The 17,377-nt window shown below is 34.8% G+C and overlaps 1 protein-coding gene across 1 annotated transcript; it reads left to right on the forward strand.

Annotated features, from left to right (window-relative positions):
* The first annotated feature begins 14,112 nt into the window (after positions 1 to 14,112).
* On the forward strand, positions 14,113 to 16,919 carry LOC114360201 (uncharacterized). Its single transcript, XM_028314806.1, has 2 exons — positions 14,113 to 14,416; positions 16,295 to 16,919. Exons 1-2 carry the CDS (start codon positions 14,234 to 14,236, stop codon positions 16,433 to 16,435), a joined length of 324 nt encoding a protein of 107 aa, XP_028170607.1. The 5' UTR covers positions 14,113 to 14,233; the 3' UTR covers positions 16,436 to 16,919.
* Positions 16,920 to 17,377: the final 458 nt, after the last annotated feature.

The following is a 17,377-nucleotide window of genomic DNA, read 5'->3' on the forward strand; positions in this document are numbered from 1 at the left end:
AACAGTAGGATGCTAATATTACTATAATATAAAACTGTACAGTCAGTATCAAATAGTTCGTGACACCCAAAGTGGCAAAAAGTTGACAGCAAAACCTTTTTACTTTAGTTACTTTAGTTGTCACTAACTATTTGACGCTGGTAAAAACTTATCTGCATTTACTTATTTAGTTTTTGTTTTGATTGTTACAGAGTATCATGGTGTACGACAACCTCCATTCCCAGGCCAAGGCTACGGTGACCGCCGGAGGACCGGGTTACACCTACGTCAATATTCTACTAAAGAGCGAACGCGGGAAAGGCCTGGACTACGATATTGGGATTTACTCTTAGATTTTTTTTAATGTATTGGAATATGCGCTAGTCGAGTTTTTCTTTTAATTTATTCTATATTAGATTGATTTTCAGTTTTTTCAATAAAAGGGTTTGCTATTTCGAATTTAATCATTCTACTACTTATTTTAAAATTATCGTTAAATGTGCCTACTTATTAAAAAGAAATGGCTTATGTTTAACTGATCACCTAATTTAGTAAAATATCACAGACAAAAATAGTAAATGATCACCAAACCAAAATATAAAACCGCATTTTAATTTAAAACTAAAACCAAAGTTTGTACATCTTGCTATCCTATTAAAGCGAATGACTTTGACTTTGTTTTCTTTAGCATCTATAATTAAGTAACGCGTGCCAATTTTGGTATCACTTGCACCATCATAGATTCACAATCACAGTCTCCTCACTTATTAAATAGATCAAATCCTTTCATTCCAAATCAGCTCGCAAACCTCATAAAATATTCCATTCCCTTTCGCGTCACGTTACGGTGAGCCTTTCTAATATTTCATAGTGAGGCGAAGGGCAAATTGTATCAGCGCAGACGGCTGGGCGGGCGTGACGCCGAGCCAAATTGGTGGAGACAACACGCTTTTAGCGCGTCGCTCTGCGGCGGTACAATAGGATCAGCTTTGGGCTGCCGTAAGACAAGAGAATTTGTTATTTCTTGGAATTTCAATAAAACATGATGTATAGGACTATCTTTTGGCGAATTTTCTTTTTCAGTCATTTTTTAAGACTGAGTTGCACCACCTAACTTTAACCGTAACTATAACGTTAACCACTGGGCCAGAAAGACCCTGGAGTGAAGACCCCGCAACAACACCCGCGGCAGGGGAAGACCGCCTAAACGATGGACAGACGATATCCGGCAGCAGGCTGGAGTGAACTGGATGCGTGTGGCCAGGGACAGAAAACGGTGGAGGGTTGAAGAGGAGGCCTATGTTCGAAGGCGAACCCAAAGGCTGACATAGATAGATAGATAGATAACGTCAACCAATGTTTTTTGTGTGGAGTTTGACAGATTTTTGACGTTTGTTATGTATTGAAGTAAGATGCAATCCAGCCTAAGATTGAGCCTAAGTAGTTACACGATCTACTTCTTTCTTTAAACAAAAGTAGCTTCGTTTCGGAACTTTGCTAGTCAGACAGTAATTTTAAATGACCTAATATATTTTATCAGATAACACAATAAGACTAATGTTTTCGAAGATTGTACAATAATTAGTATTAATTGGATTGCTACCATGTACCTTATTGACGAGCCTACGATATTTCGGCACTGTTGCAAGCGCCATAATCATGAAGTAACTGAAGAATAACTGAAGGTAGCAATGCTGTTAATAATAGGTATTCTGAAGTTAATGATCATGAAGGTTTAATACAATATCTCGTCATAAATGGTGTTAAGGTAACTACATAAGGTACTAGACTTAAGTTCCTACCGTTGGTAATCTCGTATTTAGCTGAAAATACAGCACGAATAAATTGCTATGAATTATTCAGTCGGTCAAGACGACTCATATCAAAACACACTTTATACGGTCTATTTCTAACAATGCTTTAAACGTCTCTCGTTACTACAAATAGGATCATAGCCAGGTCGTCATAAATTAGGGACTTGGAACGCAGTTTGTTTGTTTGGTCAAGCGAGGGACTGACATGGCTGACAAGTTGCTTGTCCGCCCACTAAACGGGAACAAATTGTGCTGGTGCTACGTCAGAGTACAACTCGGTGTATCCGGAGATTTAATCTTAAATCGCAAGCCAAGTTCTTAAATAAGTATTTTCTGTCTACACTTTACCAAATGAAGTAAGTACTAAGTACCTACCTAGATGAAAAGATGCTGACATTAATTGAAGGCTTACTTAGTAGTCAATTCGCACGAAATCCATTCGCACCAATGTGCACATTCGTGCGAATCGACTAATGTGTGCATTATTATGATGACGCATATAAAATGGTTGGCAATGTCTTCAAAAAAACTTAGCAAAAAGAGTAGTAGAGTAATAGTAAAGATCCTAAAGTTAATTTGATTGAACTTTTTAGGAGGGATTGCACTATAGCGCATAGTGACGTTTGTAAGATGGATCTTACTTTAACTAAACAAACGTCAAAAGTCTGTCAAACTCTATACAAAAATCATCGATTACTGTTAAAGTAAGATGGTGCAACTCAGTCTTATTGTTTTGTACTATAGGAAAATGACTCGACTAGTTTCCAAATCTGCTAACTTCTATTAAATAGACTATTTACTACTTATTGGACTTAACTAGACACTTGGACCACAAAACGAAAGCGTCTCTTCGCCAGCAACCGTTATGAGCCGTTGTTGAGGAGTTACGCCAAACTTACGCTGATACAATTACGGAATTATCTTTGCTTGGCCGCAACATTTGCTGTAATGACGTCTTTGTGTTGAATACTACTACAGAATTTTCAAATAACTGTATAATTTTGTCCTTACGTATGTTTATAGTTAGGAGTCTAGTTGGAAATTGGACTGGACAAGCTGGTTATAAAATGGATATTAAGTTACTTTTAGACACAAATGAAAACAGATATCACCAATAGCAAGAATTCTTTGTTCCATACTTTTTTTTCCAAAGAAAATTTTGTCTTTATTCTCAACGTTTTATGGGTGACTTTTATAACGAAACTATACAACGGTTGATGTGATTTCGAATGAAAAATGGGAACCGAATTACAACCTATAAAAAACCTAGAAAGGTGCAATCATTTCGCGTTTTTAAATCCAAAAACACCAGCAATTAATAGGCTAGAACACACTTTATAAAAAGGAATTATGATCCGAACCGGGATTAACTCGGTAACTACTGGCTGTAAAGTATAGTAGAGCTCTAAATCTGTATGCAAATAGGGCGTTAAGCTTCATCGCTCGGTTTGTTTACTAGCGCCAATAGGGCTGTTGGATACATGTTTTGGCATGCTCATGATATAACGAGCATGTTATAATAAGGTTATGTACTACCTACTACAATACAATAAGTAAATATCATAATTTCAGTTCAATCGAATTAACTCTGGGAACTTTCATTTTCAAAACTGTCCTACTGAAAAGTGAAACTATCAAAAAAGGAGTGACTTAAAACCTAAAACAATAATTTAAATTCTATAAAAAAAACTTTTGAATAGTCATGTTAAATTAGTATAAACCATAAGGATATTCTCGTATAAAATGAGATAATATAATAAAACGTTACGTGAGGTTTTTCCCTGAAAAGGTTTTAAAATTTACAGTATTGCACCTACAGCTGTAATGAACCAAACTATGATCCTCAGAGACATTTGAAGCAATTGAATAACTAACCGTACATTGAATCAAACATATACCCAATTCCTCAAAACAATTCAAATTCAGAGCACATGTCTACAGCACACAAAGAGAGCAGTCTTGAAACAGTGAACTCGTTGGATCCCGCGACAAAGCCGTCGTGAGACAAGAGTATCTGTACCAACAGCTCGAGTATTGCCAAGCGTTTGGATATCAACGGGAAGATTTATTCGAGTAAATGAGCATTGGGGTATAGTGATATCATTGCCGCCGTATTTTGTGCTTTTGCTATCTGAGATTAAGACCATATAGAGTTTGTGAGAGCCAAGACGTATTCAATGAATGTTACTTGAAAGGATTATAGAATGGTTAAATCTTTGGATTTGAACCATTTGTTGTAATCTAATAAGTAAATCGATAGAAATTCGTGAAAGTGAAAAGGACGTTAGACTGACGTAATGTCAAGAGAAAAGTTTTTCTTTTGAAGTCTGATAAAAGACGTATTTTTTACAATTTTGTACCTATCTAAAATCGTACCTAATTATGACTCTACATAATAGATACCTTTTTAAATCTTGAATTAACTTAAGACTTAACGAAGTTTTCAAAACCTATTCTGAGCTATAAAATAATGTCTCCAATCTCTTTCGCTAAAACTTATCACACTACTCTCCTTGAAATACTTTTGGAGTTTGAATGGAAAATAACTAATACGTAATAGAACTTGAAAGAAGTTATGCCCCTCATCCACGCCACGTAATGGGAGTTGAGAACTTTCTCAAGTATAGTTTTATCCCACAACTTTTGATAGTATGGCGATTTCACTAGAACATTTTACCTACATCTGACAAAGGAATCTTCTCGCTTTTCATAACACTTGACTATTGTATTCAAGAAAGTCTTTGAAATGATATCCTTTCACATGTTTTCAGTATTGCAAACAACAGACGTCGTGCTGAAATAATAAAACTTTGTTGTCTTTTTAAACGGTATTCTTCAGTCTGGTTGTCTTGAATGCTATGTTTAATATTCAGTGATTGGTAAAAAATATTTACAGTGTAGTAGCATTTCAAAAATAAGGTGTTATGAGAAAAGTTTGGGTTGCTGTTATTTATTGTGTTTTAAAATTGTTTGTAAGTAGGTATTTCTAAGGGGCAATATCCCTAAAAGAATATTATTATTGGTTCTTAGTCCCTTTTTAGAATATCAATGGATCGTTTTATTCGGTCAACATGGAAATCATTGGAGGAGGCATATATGTTCAGCAATGGATGTCCTATGGCTGAAATGATGATGATGATGATGGTGATTGTTTTATTCGAAACCTGTATACTCGTAGGTGCCTACATCTAAAAAAAATTAGAAATGTAGTTTGGAAGGACGCACTGATAATATTCTTGCCTGAAATAATCCGTCTAAATCTTGCGTGCTACTGCTCAATTAAAACAGACTTATCAACCTTGTTACCAGCAAACAGAACAATTAGGCAGTTGACAGACGGACTAATAATCGTCATTTTTCAAACCGCCCGGGTGGCCGGCCAATTAGAGACCGGCTCGTTGGCTGGATATCCGCCCATCAATCGAAGGACGAGGATATTAGATGTGACTTGTTTTCAGCTGATACGAATATGCAGTTAAATGCATAAACAGCTTAAAACACTGTGACATCTTAATGTAGATCAAATACCTAGGTGCTATCTGCATTACTGCAACAATGAACAACATGGTATCGTTAATAATAAATATAACAAAATATAACGTTCAACCATAATACTAGATTAAATATAAGATAATGCTTTAAATAATATAATTAAAGGCCTGAATATATCACCTAAGCGTTTATCCTCATTTAGGCTTACAAGTTTACTTCAATAATAATGTTTTCCGTACTGCGCGCGCTTCTAATCAAACGTCGTGCCTATTCATAAATTAAATAACGAATCGACAAAATATATCGAAAAATCTGTAAAGTCCAATTTGGTAAATCAAGCTATTAACGCCTGTTACGTCTGTATATCAAGCAAGAATTTTCAGAAACTGCATTAACCATTAAACACCGAGTAAATAATACCGACAAGTAATAAATAAGAAAATTGCTCATACGAGTCTCTGCTTTATAACAGTCATCACTGACAATAATCACCGCTACGTCTGCACAATTACCGGACCATTTTCAGTGTACAATGCAGCAATAATTCCATACAAATCAATAGTCGGACTAATCCGGGCGTACTTCATAGCCGGCCGGCAATTAGTGCTGCCCACTCGCCCGGATATCCGTCTATCGATTCGCACGCGGCAATTAAGGGCACCATTTGATGTCTGCGATCAGATTTACGGGTTTTTGCAACACCCTACCCGGAATAGGGAGATGCGAGTATATCGTCAGTGTAACACCATATTTTTAGTGCAAAGTAGCACGTTACAAGCCTGAATAAGATGCTTCAGTATTTTTATTTATTTAGCTAGACGTGAAGACTTGATATAAGTCTGAACAGCAGCGGAAATTAAAAATACTTGAATTTCATATTAGGCAATGTGATGAAAGCATGTCGAGTTGTTTAATTTTATTTTCGGGTTATAAATACACATCACCTAATATTTGGAAATTCTTGAATAGATCTGTAATGTGTAGTGTATTTAAGGTACATCCATTTGTTGTACCATAGATATTTTCTTGTATTGTATTTACGAAGTAGCATCTGCAAGCGGTTTCATCCGCCTGAATTTAGATCTGTCACGAAATATATGAAAAAATAAACTGGTTTACAATGTTAATCGACAGGTATAAAGAGTTGTTCAGCGGTGGGCTCGGGCGGTTCACGGGAGGCAAGGCCCGGCTGCGGGTGCGGGCGCGGCGCCGCCATTCCCAAGTTGCGCTTATCAACACAAATTTTTATTTATTAGAATATTACTCGTACAATCGTAAGTCCGCATCGCATCGGATCGTCGACCGTAAATACTGCGTTATTATCCGTACGTTATATCCGAACTCCAGCAAGCCCGGCTCCGTTTACCCGCCGACAACTATAGGGTAGGGTCAATTATAGCATTCACCCCAACTTCGTTAACGATTTCGGTTAAGCATCGGTATGTTCGACAAAAGAGGCTTAATATGTATTACTCTGGACGTGTTTATAAATATTTATGCGATTACTTTCCGAGGGAGTGGATTAGCAAGTGTTATTTCATGCTATGTTAGTCTATTGAATATCTATAGAAATTAATTTGGTTGTCCTGCCACATGAGTGTGTGCACAAACAATTGATATCTTTTTTTTGAAATTGAAAGACCGACCAGTAAAATATTCCTACTTAAACATTTATTTGGATGTCCTCAGATACAAGTACAGTGAACTACAAGGGCATACTGAGTTCTTTATGTCAATCAAATAAAACCACACTACAAGTTGATTACTTTGCTCGCATAAATAAAATAATTTCCCACCTAACCACTTTCACATCTTCATACGAAAAACATCGCCCATTTGCAAAACAACGCTTATCTTTCGCGTCCGTAAACACTTATAAATAAATAAGAAAATCATCGTTTTTCCTTTTCTTGCGAGTGTTTTCATCCATTTTTCCGTGTAGGTCGTTACATAAAGCATTAACACAATCTATGCGCCATAGTTCTGATAGTAATGGGTTTGTTTATACGGACTCCTCAAGCGGCTCTTGACTTGAGATGTCCTCATTGTTAGGGATGTCACTCGTTATTTTTAGGTGGAGGGAGTTGGGATGGCGAAATGTACCAGGATAATGGGTCCTTACTAATAATAAAATTTTGGGTCTTTTTTATGTGACAAGTCGCGATCTAGATAAAAAATTATCATAGTTAGCTATTTATTAACCCCTTTAGTTAGCTATTTGTGATGTGTGTTAGGATTAATCCATAGACTTAGACATACATTGAAACTTACCTTAACATATTCTGGCTTCTTGCTCACTGGTCAGCCGTCTTCGAACACTTGCTGCAAGAGAATAAAATAACCTATATGTCGAAATAAAATTATTTATTGTTCTATAAGGACTTAGACCACTAGTCAAAATGATACTTATAGCAATGAACACGTCGCCACAGAATAAGTAATAGTACAGGTACAGAAGGATTACTCCGCAAGACGATTTAAATAAATGCGAGTCTTGCTACGACGCGATACAGTGGAATTCAGCTCGCACAGCACTACGTACCTACAATTTTATTCACCTACAAGTTTTGTCTCTTTCTATCGCGTGCCTCTGAACTCTTCTTACGCTGTTAGGGTTGCTGTCTAGTGAAAAAATAATTAATCTACTTATTTGTAATGAGGTACGTATGTAGGTAGGTAAGTATGCATTCATTATGGAAAACCTTAGGAGAGGCCTTTGTCCAGCAGTGGACGTCATTTGGCTGAAACGAACGAACGAATTCTGAGCAGTAGTCATAGTAAGTTAGGTTCCTATACTATCCTAAGAATTATTGACTACCTACATGGCCAACATACCTTTCAGCATCTTTGGGAATCGAAAAAAAAAGATATATCCGGTAGATTACTTTTCGAATTTAAACACCCGAACGCCGCACAATATTTCTTTCTCTTTATGTCCATTTTTAAATAATACTTCGATCATAGAATTATAATCATACTACAACGCACGCCAGCGTCCTGACGAGCGCGCGCGTGACACTCGACTGATATAATACCCGCCGGCGGGGCGCTTCGCTGTAGGTAATTATCGGATGTACCGCGCGGAGTGAGCCAGGCCTGACGTCGCCTAGAAGTTATAACAAATTTTCTGCCACAGACTAACTAGCATTATTTTTCCTCATTTCATTTTCTCTGTTTTCCTTAATTTTACTTTTTCAGTTTTGATTTTACACAGCCAACCCTACTAATATTTTGTATCCCGCCCTGCATCTTCGCTATATCGGATTTTCGTGAGAGTCCCGTAATTCCATTTCCCCCGGATTAAAAAGGGTCTCGGTGTATAAATTGATCGAATTATCTATTGTAATTTTTGTCGGATGTACTTTGAGCTTCGCGAAAACGTTTTTCTGGTACCTACTGAATTTCACCCTCGAAATGAGTTTCGTATTTTAAGCAGGATTCTTGTTGAGAATGAGGTATTGTAATGTAATTTCATCCTTTGTTGGCCAATTTTATTACATGTCTTACAAAAACTCAATTTTGTTTCTCAGAAATGCGTTTATTGAAACACTTACTGGTAGGTACTCCCCTGGTTTACGGAATATGATTCGAACAAAAGCTGTAATTATATAATGGTCTCAAGGTCTCAAAAATTAGGCAAGCATGACCAATTCCAATGTAATATGCTTTCCAAAACTACAATAGAAAATCAGCACAGTTACCTGCTCAATTGCTCACTAACGTGTGTTGAGATCAAAGTGGGATCATTTTCATCTTTTCCGCCCATATTGTCAAAGGGTTTTATTGCTACTCGATGAGTCAAAGTAGCAAATTCAATCTCAGATTTCTATGAAAGATTGATAGAGCCTACAGAGGGCTGTAAGGATATTTGCCTCTGGTAATACAATTTAAAGTTTGCAGGCCACATGAGCCTCCGTCTGGTTGCTATGGCAACGCCCTCTGCAATCGCAAAATTTCGGCGAACGTGAGTGTATGGATGGATCAAGGAAGCGATTTTCCAGGAGGTGAATATCATTAGAAGATCCAGGGAGATTTGGATCCATTAGTTCGAGATGTCTATGGAGGATTGGAGGCTGCGCACATTTCGCGCTTGATCATTTCTATAATATCTTTATTCGTTTTATTAGGGACTTTAATCGTTCTATGAGACAAAACTTATTCCTTTTTTATCACTTAAATAAATCGGGACCTAACGATTCTCAATTTATTTCTGAGTTCTGACACACCGATTAAAAGTAACGTTTAATACCCATGTTAACAAAATAAACAACGAAATTATTCTAGCCATCACTACATAGTGATGGTTTTTTTATGTGACAGGAGGCAAACGATTAGGATTAGGATCTAGTCCCTAACATAGCAGATCTAAGACGACTATAAATGGATATTATTTTGACCTGTAAAAGTCTTAAGGTGTTAACTATTGAGGTATACCTTATAGGAACGCCATTATACACTATCCAACAAGCTTCTCTTTCAATTACATTTGAGGGATCAACTGATTCAATAAGTAGGGTACACATGGGATTGTAAAGCTTAGAGGAATAGCATTATACTAACAAAAATCAGACCTTTGTGCATGGAGGTGAAATTGGAGCAGACGTAAGGTCAAATTGACTTTAAAGGGATATTATTGAACAAATACTATAATATGTTTCGTCAGTTCTGTTACTTGGACTTTGCTCGATACGCTACCGCGTGTCTGAAAACAAACTGAAAAATCAACTCTCTGCTCTCAATTAAAAAATCAAAATTAATTTACAGTCGATATGAATCGTTCGTTCTCCTCAAAATACCTACCTACAATATTTGATCGCTATTGTAGGTGTACTTAATACAAACAAAACAGTAAAATGGTGTTAGTGTAACTTACTATGAAGTGTCTAATATCATTATAGTACTATGTTTGATTCTGTTAGTTTTATAAGAACTCCTAAATCATTATAAAAAAAACCTCAATAAATTGCGTGCAATTTTGCGTTTCTTAGCTTGCAAAACTATGGATTTCCATAAATTCATTTGACCTTACGCAAGAAATAAATCATAAACAAGTTATCAGTATGGTGACCTCCATGATAAGACTATTGCTATCACCCCATTAGTTAATTTCGGTATTGCAAAAATACTATTAGCATAATTTAATTTACGCATTTGATTTTCACAATACCTGTCGAGTAAATATTTATAAAATGTGTCCTTTATTCTTGCCGATCATCATTAATGTAATATAATTACGCAAAGGCGAGGTGCTAGTTATGATAATAGGTAGGTCTATGACGTCATAAAGACGTTATCAAAAAGTAACATTCCAAAATTGGCCAAAGAATGAAAACACACACCACTAAATTTAATAATGTATGATTCGTCAAAAAATAAACCTTCTCCGTGTAAAATAAATCTTGAGTGATAAAATATGGACTTATCGCCCATTTACTTTTATTATTGTATGAGATCTAGTAGGTCAATGTCGACATCTTTAAGGAGACATCAATTTAGGGTATCTTACGCCCGTATTCACAAGCATTACTATGAGGTCTCACAGTGTGCGTGGACACACAGGGTGACACACGAACCAATCACAGAGCTTCATTCAATGCTGTGCGTTCGATTTTCTGATTCTCTTAAGCAAGCATCGTCTCTGAATACGGGCGTCAAAATACAAAATTATTGAAAGAGCAAAAACATTTTCAGTATATTTATCCCTTCGAGCAAACATATCAGATCGACTATGGAAAAATCGTTCGATCTGGGTACATTTACTTATTCACCCCTTATTTACAGTAGGGGCGGGTTACCCGGGAATACCCGGATTGTCTGATTTACTCCGGATTTACCCGCCTGTCTCTGATACTTGCCTTCTTAGTTGTTGCCAAATTGTTTAGATTGTACCGTTCAGCTTTTGTAAGTTTTGATTCGTCCTTTGATGAAGTGGATAGAAGAAGTACTTAGTTTTTAAATTCTTGTTCATATATTTGAATGTTTCGAAAGATTTTTTTTCCATTGTGGACTTAGCTAGGTACTAGAATGTTAAGATATTTTGTCAATGAAAGCTTACAATTTGTGTCGAAATGAATATATTAGTAAGTTATCTATATTTGACCATATTTCTGACCTACGATTACACGAGTATTTAAGAGTAGCTCATGATTGTCTGGACTACAAGAATAGAAACATTTATTAATTAAAACAGGGTTAAAATACGTTTGAAAAAATCTTCTGTTATTGTGATAAACGATCAGACACAGTGGTCTAATGGTTCCGTTTTTGTCGAACGGAACCATAAAAAGGAGGGACATTAAAATACATCCAGCTACTCGGGCCTAAGGCGAGCTTAACCCTTGGGTTTACCGTCACCATCCCGCTGGGTGAGAGACAGTTCTGGATCTTTGCAGTATTTATTGTCCTCTATTTGCAAGGAAAATGGCGTTTTACAGTAAATCCGAGTCAGTCATTTATGTGTTGCCAGTAGCTGGAAAATCTATAGTATCTAAAAATTTAAAAAAAATATCGTTTATTGCTTTACAAAAAAGGAATTACAAAAGAAAACATAATAAAAAGTTGGAAGCAACTGGAGGTGGCTGAGCTGGTGCTGCCGAGGACTACTTGCCCTAGACGGCGCTGGTTTTCAGCCATCCCCACTTCTCTTGAGGTGTTGATCGAGAAGAATAGTCAAATGAGTCAAGAACCATCCAAATAAAAAAAACTTACAAATTGATAAACAATATCCTCATAGGTTATATTCTGAAATGAAAATGTACCTAATGAAACGTGTATTTCGGAAATTATAAGCAGTATAAAGTGATGTTTTATTAGTACTTAAAACAACGCCATTCATGTGGCGGAGTTTTGGGCCGACGCTGTATAGGTTTGTTGTCGACACGACAAGAAGAACTTAAAATGACGGTTAGATTGTACAGCGATAACTAGTGCCTAGACAAGTAATGTGATTAAGCTGATAGAGGAGGAGACTGTTGATGCTAAGCTTAATAATTTTCAGTTATTTTATAATTACACCACGCACGACTTTACTTTCATTGTAAGAAGAAATATGTATGTATACTAGTAAATTAAACATTAATTAAACCAATGGCCATGATTAACACAGAACGTCGACAACCAAAATGTCAAACAAGACTCAATTACATTGAACATTCGAACTTGTTTCAGCCAGTACGTGTAACATAAACAAAATCACCCAGCGTTGATCAAAGGTTGCAACTTTGAATAATACAAACAAAAACCTTTTACACTCACAAACATTCTAAATTAACTTGATTTATGGAAACAACAGACTTCCTTTTGTTTTATTCGGAAATTACACGCCTGTGGATACAACCGGTAACGAATAAAACAGCTAGCCCATATTACTTATATTAATTTTGGATCTTACTTATTTCATGCTTCGACTACTAATTTGTAAGCATAGACAATAAAACATATTACCTATCTATCGGTTAAGCCACAATTTATTTTTCTTTTCCTCTCTGAGAACAGATTTAATAGTAGTTAAGTAACTAGTTTAAAAGTTTAGGTTTTTTATCCGCTCTAAAATTACAACAATCTTTGTAGATTACAAAAGTTGTGATACACACACGTGTCGCGAAAATTTAGATGAACATGTTCTGGCTGAACCGATTGTCCTGTGGTCTAAAACGTCGAGGCGGATAGACGAGCGATTAATCCAAATTAAACCGTTGATGTAACCCTTTCCCTGCTGAAACGTGGCGCGTATTAATTTATTTGTATTTGGAACGGAATTTGACATATAGTGCCACGTTTACCTTCAATTAGACCTAAAAAATACTTTGACGTCATATCGTGACCATTAATGTAAGTATGTGACGTGATTACTAATGACTTGTGTCAACCTGTGAATGATAAATAATATAAATTGGATATCTAAATATTTCAATAATGCACTAAATGAGTTTTAAAACTAGATAAAAGTATTTACTTACCTACTTATTTCATAACAATGTGTAAAAGTGTTTTTTTCCAGGATATTGATGTAAGAACGAACTAAAAAAGAAACTGACAGTAAGTCCTATTTTAAGCGTCCTGCATAGGTATTTTTATTTTTTATTAATAAGTACCTATTTAGTCCAAAACACGAAAAATACTTATTTCTACATTTGGTATAAAAAAAAAAATACGTAAGACATTCAATTCGCTTTTTAATACACCCCAATAAAAGTTGTATGATTACCTGACAACGCCTGACACTTCCCTAAAGTTAATAAAAAAAAACTCTTTCGAGAAGTTCCGAAAATCCACTTGTCAGCTCGGGACTGAAGAGCAAATTAATCATTCTGTTTGCACAAAAACAGAAGCCGATTTTAATTTCCGCTGGTAATATTTCATATCAGTATCGAAAAGGCCTTCTCTCATTTTTTTCTCTTTTTTTATTCTGAACAAGGCAGGTATTTGACTGCAATCGCACCTAATGCTAAGTGAAATGCAGTCTAGGATGTATATTCCTGCCCTGTAAGTGCCTATTCATTCTCGCCTTGAAAATACCCGGATTATAGTGTTCGAGAAAGACAGTAGCAGCAGGCAGCAAATTTCAATCCTTAGCTGTTTACATTTTAATACTATTTTTAAAACGACGCCACATTACATTATCATCAGCATTTAAAATGGTGTCTAAATATGTTCACGAACCAAAATATGATTTTAGTTATGATAACAAATGTTTGTGTGTACCCATTGTCCCATTGAGGCGCGAAAACAAACAAATTACGACCTTTCGAAGACTGTCTCGAACTACAATCGCGAAAACCATTAGCGGATACTATTTGGCTCGTTAACATTGCATTTTGGTCGGTTTGTGTAAACGAGAAGTTGCTAGTGACGTTATCGTGAGGTTATCGTCATTCGGAGCCACATTCGTCGGTCTCCGCTGGTCGAGTCAAGTTTTGTGCAATATGTGAAATGAATTCAGCTTGGAAATGCGTGCTGTGTTGCTGGCAGTGTTAACTTGTCTGTGTGTGTGTGCAGGCTACGACATGATCGTTGGAGACACAGTGCACAAGAAGATGGTCTTCCATCAGAGGATCAAGGACTTCGCGATACCCTTCAAGAAGAGGATTAAAACGATGACTTACACGGATCCAGAGAAACGAATTATAAAGGTAATTCCAGTGTTTCTAGAATTTTCCTGTAGGTTTTTTTTCGAAAACTGCCGAATAAATACACTTTTGTACAATAACTTTCAGATATTATAACTTCGTGATAATATTTTAAATTCACATAGAATTCTGATAGCAAAATTATATATTTTTAACGAATTACAAGATGATCTTTATTTAAAATTTTGTCACAGTTCAAAATATTGATAACTACAAATAAATATGAAAAATTCCATAATAAATCTTGCTTTTATCAGCCGGTCTATACTTAGCAGTGGATTCTTAACAAGCAAGAAATAAATTTGCATTCCACCTGCAAAGTGCACTGCTTCAATGTTAAGTTTACGTTGGAGTACATTTTGATAAGAATGTGTAAAACCGGTTCCTTTACTTATTTTCTTGATCATTTCATGGAAAACAAAAGTGGTTCTTATAAATTACTGCTAAACAAACACTCGACCTAACCTTGAAAAGTGTTATTATCCTTTTTACTTTTAAACATTTAGGTTTTATAAGTACCTATTCATGATTTATTTTTGTAGTAGATGCTGATCGGCATTGTAGCCATTATGATAGTAAATTACTTATTTGCTTAATATGAATCATTTTTCATTAAGATACCTAAGACTATAACTTTATTTATACAACTGTTTGAGTTTCTTTAATCAACGTTGTTACGCACTAACTAGCTTCTTGTTCCCAGTATTAAATTCTATTATTTTACACATCTTTATTTAACTAAGTATTTGATGAATATCTGATGATTTACCTAGGTTTCATGAAATTATTTTAAGAGACAAAGTTTGGGAAGGTTGATAGCTAAATGTTCGTGACTCTTTAAACAAAAAAAATAATGAATGTCTATTGAAGAAGACAAAAATATATCAGAATACAATAAATAAGTTATATAATGATAATGGTGAGCTCACGTGATCGAAGTCACGGACGTGCTCGGTGTAAACCATAATAAGTAGGTATACAAATAAATGTATGTTCATTTATGTGCAGTATACATAATAATAATATACTTACTATGTAATGTATTGTGTGAGTAGTTAGTACATCCAATATTTTATGTAGGTTTAAAACGAACACTAAACAAACAATTTTAAGAATGCAGAACAAACACCAACTCATATTTTTTCGACATAAAAGAAGTGCTGATAATAATTAAACAAAAAAAGGATTTCAATATTAAGTGCCTGCCGATTAATTAATGTGTGTCTAGTTCGACTCCTAGTTTTGCAAATAGACACCGTTATCAATATTAAAATCGAATTCACGAACCATCATGTTATTGACCTCGGAATAAATACATAAATATGTTTTGCAATAATAAACTTACTTCATTAGATAGTGCTAACAAGGAACTCTATGTGATGATAAGATGACGTAAATATATCTATCTATAGTCTAGTCATGTCAGGTCATTAAATCATTGGATGTAATTAACTGACAACTTATGTAATCAGCTCTGGTTTCGACAAAATCGTTAAATAAATTTCGATTTGTGTTCCACATTTCTGATTTCGGTGTCAAAATTTGGATACATTGGATTATTAAAAATTTTTAACTCTAGATTGATATTGCAAAAATCGTATGTTAAGATACAGAGCGCAAAATTTAAAAAAAAATTCGAAACTAAAAATGATACCACCAAATCATCGATGTATCTCTGTCTAGAAATAAAAATAGCATTCACATAGGAATGGTTTCACATCATCGTATAAGTTATACCTCCTATAAGTAGTGCCATTATCAAAAACGCCAAAAGAGCGTTAATTACACACTGTGATAATTTTTAAGCGACTACCTATTGCTATTATTAAAACAAAAATCCCTCCTTTCATCGAATCTAATAGATTCCACTTTTTGTTCCAGGGCATAGCAGCAGTAGACAACGACTTCTCTCATGCCAGCGCCAACATCACCGATGGCGGTGTGGGCTACTCACACGTCACAGTCAGAATGAAGAGCCAAAGACACCACCCGCTGAACTTCGAAGTCGAAATATACGTATAACAGATGAATAACGGTTATTGTCAGTGGTTGACAAGTTACTGTCAGCCACTAACAAAAGTAAAATGATAACTGAGATCCTGATAGTAAAATTAAAAATCGAACGTGGTTTGAATTTGGAACACTATAATTCCAAATTCAAAAACATTTGCTTTTTTGTTTAATGAATCATAATAAAAAGGTTTTGTAACTTTGTGCCCCCGTTTAAGAAAGTGTACTAAAGTCTTAAAAGTACCTACCTAACATAGTAACAATGCATACTTATATTTCAATTTCATATTCATTTACCTACAAATTAGAAAAACATAAGTAAATAAAGGAGCTTAAGTAACATATTTATAAGAACTAATTTTTAAAGTGATTAGTCGTAAAATAAGTACCTGTTACTTGATGTTTATTGCCTTTCATTAATAAAAATGATACCATTTGAACGGTTCATGATATCAAAAAAAAAAATTAAGAACCTACCTGAACAAAAACAAATATTGTTTATTTTTATAATATTTTTAGTAATTATGACCAAAGTTTAAATGTCATAGGTTTTGTAGCAAAACATACTTAGATAATTGTATAAAACGAGAAGGTAATAAGACGTGTTTAACTTGTAATTGTGACTATATCTAGTAATAAAATATATAGGATTTTTTCGAAATGATAAGTTACCTAATTACAGTAAATAATGAATCATAGAATGTCGTAATATTTTGGTCTGTTAAGTATCTCTCTATAAATATTATTTGTATGCAATCTTGAATTCTTAATAGGTCTGATTTTTGTTTAATAAAATGTAGCATAAGGACAATTTATTGTGATAATCGTAGAAATGCTAGTTTATGTAATTAATGTGATTTAATGTTAATGATAAAATAATCTTGTTATGTCTATTTAATTTATACTACTTTTAATAAAATGATGTTTAAATATCTTATTTGTATCATTTTGCTG

This window comes from Ostrinia furnacalis, unplaced genomic scaffold (genome assembly GCF_004193835.3).
Source record: "Ostrinia furnacalis isolate ACB-3 unplaced genomic scaffold, ASM419383v2 OfSCF4915, whole genome shotgun sequence".
NCBI classification, from domain to species: domain Eukaryota; kingdom Metazoa; phylum Arthropoda; class Insecta; order Lepidoptera; family Crambidae; genus Ostrinia; species Ostrinia furnacalis.

What these genes read in the sequence shown, in the direction of transcription:
- LOC114360201 (XM_028314806.1), top strand. Translation starts at nt 14,234, where the DNA reads ATGCGTGCTGTGTTGCTGGCAGTGTTAACTTGTCTGTGTGTGTGTGCA. An exon ending in CAGAGAAACGAATTATAAAG is followed by an intron (nt 14,417 to 16,294) that starts GTAATTCCAGTG and finishes TTTTTGTTCCAG; the next exon opens with GGCATAGCAGCAGTAGACAA.